The sequence below is a fragment of the Phalaenopsis equestris genome, unplaced genomic scaffold (genome assembly GCF_001263595.1).
Source record: "Phalaenopsis equestris unplaced genomic scaffold, ASM126359v1 Scaffold000863, whole genome shotgun sequence".
Taxonomy (NCBI): Eukaryota; Viridiplantae; Streptophyta; class Magnoliopsida; order Asparagales; family Orchidaceae; genus Phalaenopsis; species Phalaenopsis equestris.
Window position 1 is genome coordinate 48,295 of NW_018165303.1, and position 4,150 is coordinate 52,444.

The following is a 4,150-nucleotide window of genomic DNA, read 5'->3' on the forward strand; positions in this document are numbered from 1 at the left end:
GCCACCCAACACACCGCCCCCCCCCCCCCCGCCGCAAAGCCCCCCGCCCCTCCTCCACTTCAAGACCCAACTACCTGCCCTTCCTCTTTCACCGCCAACGAAATCTCCCTCCTCTCCTCCCTCCCCTCTTCTCCCCTCCTCGTCAATCTCATCGGCCGCGCAGCCGCTGCCGAACCCATCGCCATCGTCGAGTTCATGCCCAACGGCTCTCTCGACGATCTCATCCACCGTTCTCCCTCGACTTTCCCTCTTCCTCTCCGCATCCGCCTCGCCCTCCGCGCGGCTACTGCAGTTGCTTCTCTCCACCGCCTCCGCCCTCCTGTCCTCCACCGAGACATCAAGTCGTCCAATATCCTTATCGACGGTGAGGGACGCGCTCGGCTTGCCGATTTCGGGTTGGCGGTCCGCGGGCTGCCTTCGGAGGCTGCGCCGGCGGGGACTATCGGCTATCTGGATCCGGCTTACTCATCTCCAAGGGATCTTAGTGTTAAGACAGATGTGTATAGCTTTGGGGTTGTTCTGCTGGAGTTAATATCGGGGCGGCGGGCGATAGATGTTGAGTATTGCCCAGCTTCGGTGGTGAGCTGGGCGGTCGGGCGTATAGAAGCGGAGTTGTTTGATGGGTTGTGGGATCTGAGATGTGGTGGTCCGGGAAGCGCGGAAGAGGAGGCGGCTAGGTGCGAGGTGGCTCGTTTGGCGGGGAGATGCGTGGGATCTGCGCCGGAGGGGAGGCCGACGATGGAGGAAGTGGTGGCTTGTTTGAGATCGGCGGGGGAATGCTGGGTTTTTGGGGGACGGGAAGTGTTGGTGGTGGGAATCCGCGAGGCACGGGAAAGTTGCGGATTTTATGGCGGCAGTCCCACAAGCTAAGTATAGCGCCAAAAAACAGTATTGAAGTTCTTGACTGGACATCTCTCTTAAAAGTTCTTTTGGAGGTGATAAGTGGTATCATAGTAGATTACTACCTACCAGCTATGTGAACTCTCTCTGGTCCAATGAAACCCTCTAATCCTTGACGAGACCGTCACGAGGCCGTCACGTGATTGAGTGGTGGAGAATAACAGTATTTAAGTTTGTTAATAGCACTTTTGAGAGGTGACGGGTGACTGCAGAGAAATTTTTAGGGGCAGGTTATTTGTATTATGTAGTCATGGTTGGCTGGAGATCATATAGATAGAATACGGGTGTGAATAATTGTGGATTAATTCTTTGTATAATTCGCTTGGAATGATTTCGCACTAGAGAAGTTGGAGCGGGATTGAAACGGGAGGTAGAGCGGTCATATTGTGTGGTCTACTTCGATGGTGACATGTCGAGGTGAAAGGTTGAAAGTTTGCTAAATTTAAAATTTATTGAATTTAAATTTGAATGATTTTAAAGTGTTATTTTATTATGGCTATCATGTCAAATGGCTATCATGTCAACTGTCGTTTATTAATAAGATTTTTATTAGTGTTGAATTTATAGCTATGTTTATTTGAAATAAAATAAAAATGTCCGCATTAAAATTATTTTTTTTCAAATAAACTCAAAAAAATAATATTATTCATTTAATTTTGACATAATTAAATAACTCTAAAAGCCTTTACTATAATATATTAAAAAAATTATTTACTTAATTCTATATATTTTTTAACAAATTAAACGATCTCCTATGTAAATTACTATATCACAAGGAAATAGTAGTATTTTTATTCAAAATTTAACGGTGTTAATATTTATACATCTTCAAAAATAAAGTTATTTTATCAAATGTGAACCTTAACGCATGTTGAATGTCAGTTTGAGTCAAAATAAAATTCATCTCATCTTTGATATCAATAAATTAATCGTCAAACTAAACATCTTCATAATATAAATACAACAACATCAAAAGAAATTTGATTCAAGTTAAAATAAGCCTAGATCTATCATTCAACATATAATTGGAAGTTCTTGTTGCGAGAGTTGAATACCAGTTGTTGTGGTATATCGAAATAGAATACGAGAACAATCTTTGAAGCGAAAAATTGAATGAAAAAATTCACACTAGAAAACACTAACACAGCGGAACACAAATTTACGTGGTTCGGCAAAATTGCCTACGTTCACCGAGTTGTAGAGGTTTTTATTACTTGAGGAATTTACACTAGCCGATCGTCTCGACTTACGAGAGGAATCTCTCACTTTGTTGCTCTCTCTTCTTCTCTCTCTATTCTTCTCTCTCTACACCGAGATACATCAAAGAAACTCTACACCGAGATACATCGAAGAAGATAAACTGACAAGAGAAATAAACTCAAATTCTCTTCAGCCACAAGCCACCAAGAAGAAGCCAAGGGAGAAAAATCTTCTTCTTCTTCTTTCTTCTTCCTTCACCGCAAGAAACTACTTCTTGCACTTTTCTTACTCTGTCCCGATGAAATCCGAAGAAGAACACTAAAATCATTACTTCTAAAAACTACAGGAGGCCACTCCTTTTCATGATAAAAGGAGGCGAAGTTACGCTTCCGGGCTAAGGAAAGGCGGGAGACGCGAGCGGTTCGCGTAACAGCAGGGGTCGCTGATACACCGAAAATATATGCATTTTTAGACACATATTTTATACTCATTTTTGGTGATATTGCACTTTAATGGAAGGTATTTTTATGTTTTCTTGCAGGTTGTTGATTTTTAGGGCTTAAAACAAAAAGAAAGCAAAAAGGATGAAATTTGGAGTCAAAATGACATTTTTGAAGAAACGCTCAGCGCCGACGGCGCAGAACAATTTAACGCTGGAGATTTTTACTCAACACTGATGGCGCCAAAGGCGGTGCAGACTCCGTTTCTAGAAGGTTCAATGTATTTGGATGACTTTTTGAAGAGTATTTGGAGGTACCTTTTGGAGAACCAACCTTGGGCTCTATTTAGGGCCAATTTTTATTAGAAAATGAGCTTCTTTACATTTTTCACTCATCTACGCTCATTTTTCGCTCCACATCATTCCATTTCACTACTATATGGGAGTCAATTAGTGATTTTGCTTTCATAGTTTAGAGTTTTTGTGGTGAGATTTAGTGTAAAACTTTCTGAAAGAATGTTGGAGAAGGAGAAAAGTGAGAGAATTCTTCTTCCCGCATTTCTAAGGAAATGCTACAAAGAATTTGCTTTAAGAAAGAGTTTCAGATAAGTTTGTTTGTTTATTTAGTGTTGTATAAACTTTCTTTTATATATGAAATTTGTCTGGCCAATTGATTTGTTAAAATATGTTGTGAAACATATGATCCGGGAAATGAAGTATGAGTTCTACAACAGAGTGAGAATCACATTTAATTTCATGAAGGAGAAACTCAATCATGAAATTAAGTGCAAATAAATAGGGAAATATTCTTTGTTGGGTGTAAAATTGGAGAATCTTTAGGGTGACAGACTAAAATCCCCAATTTGGTCTTAGGGTTTAAAAACTAAAGCGAGAGTTAGCCTTCAGGTGAAGGAAAGTGGGAGCTCTGGAGTAGGAGCCGGTATCCTCCTAGTGTAGCCACAGATTTAAGGACTAAACCTATGATTAGCCAATGATTTCCTATGCACTTTATCAGGGTAGAGAATTAAAATTGCTTCTATTTGATACAATACATATTAAAAACATTTATCTCATCTCATTTCTCCAAAATTTCATGGTAGTGGGAATGATGTTTTTTCACATAAGAAATCTTCATTACCTGAACATAGTTCTTATATTAGTATTTAATATTTAAAAGTTGCATTTCCGTTTTTGCTAATAGTTATGTAATTTAGTTTGTTTAATATCTCAACATTCAAAATTAGTGACAGTGATTTCGTTTTGATTTTCGGTAAATTTTATATTAAAATTTATAATTGCTAACTTACACCTTCCTCGTGGGATCGATATTTGGGGCTTAAATAGAAAGTTCATTATTACTTGATAACGATACATATATTTGCGTAGAATCCCATTATTAATTTTCTATAATTATATATATTTTACACAACTTACTTTTCATAAAAGGATCAAGTTTTTGGCGATGTAGTGGTGTCAACTTCATAAATCCTCACATATAAAAATTTGGGATCGTTTTTGGCACCATTGCTTGGGAAGGTAATGGTTAAATTTAATTAAATTAAATAGTTTTGATAAATTAAGAAATTTTGATTATATATATATATATATATA

General features: G+C 38.8%; 1 protein-coding gene across 1 annotated transcript; it reads left to right on the top strand.

Annotated features, from left to right (window-relative positions):
- Positions 1-16: 16 nt before the first annotated feature.
- On the top strand, positions 17-1,316 carry LOC110031903 (serine/threonine-protein kinase-like protein At1g28390). The gene has a single exon (XM_020735330.1). The coding sequence runs from the start codon at positions 196-198 to the stop codon at positions 868-870; it is 675 nt and encodes a 224-aa protein (XP_020590989.1). The 5' UTR covers positions 17-195; the 3' UTR covers positions 871-1,316.
- Positions 1,317-4,150: the final 2,834 nt, after the last annotated feature.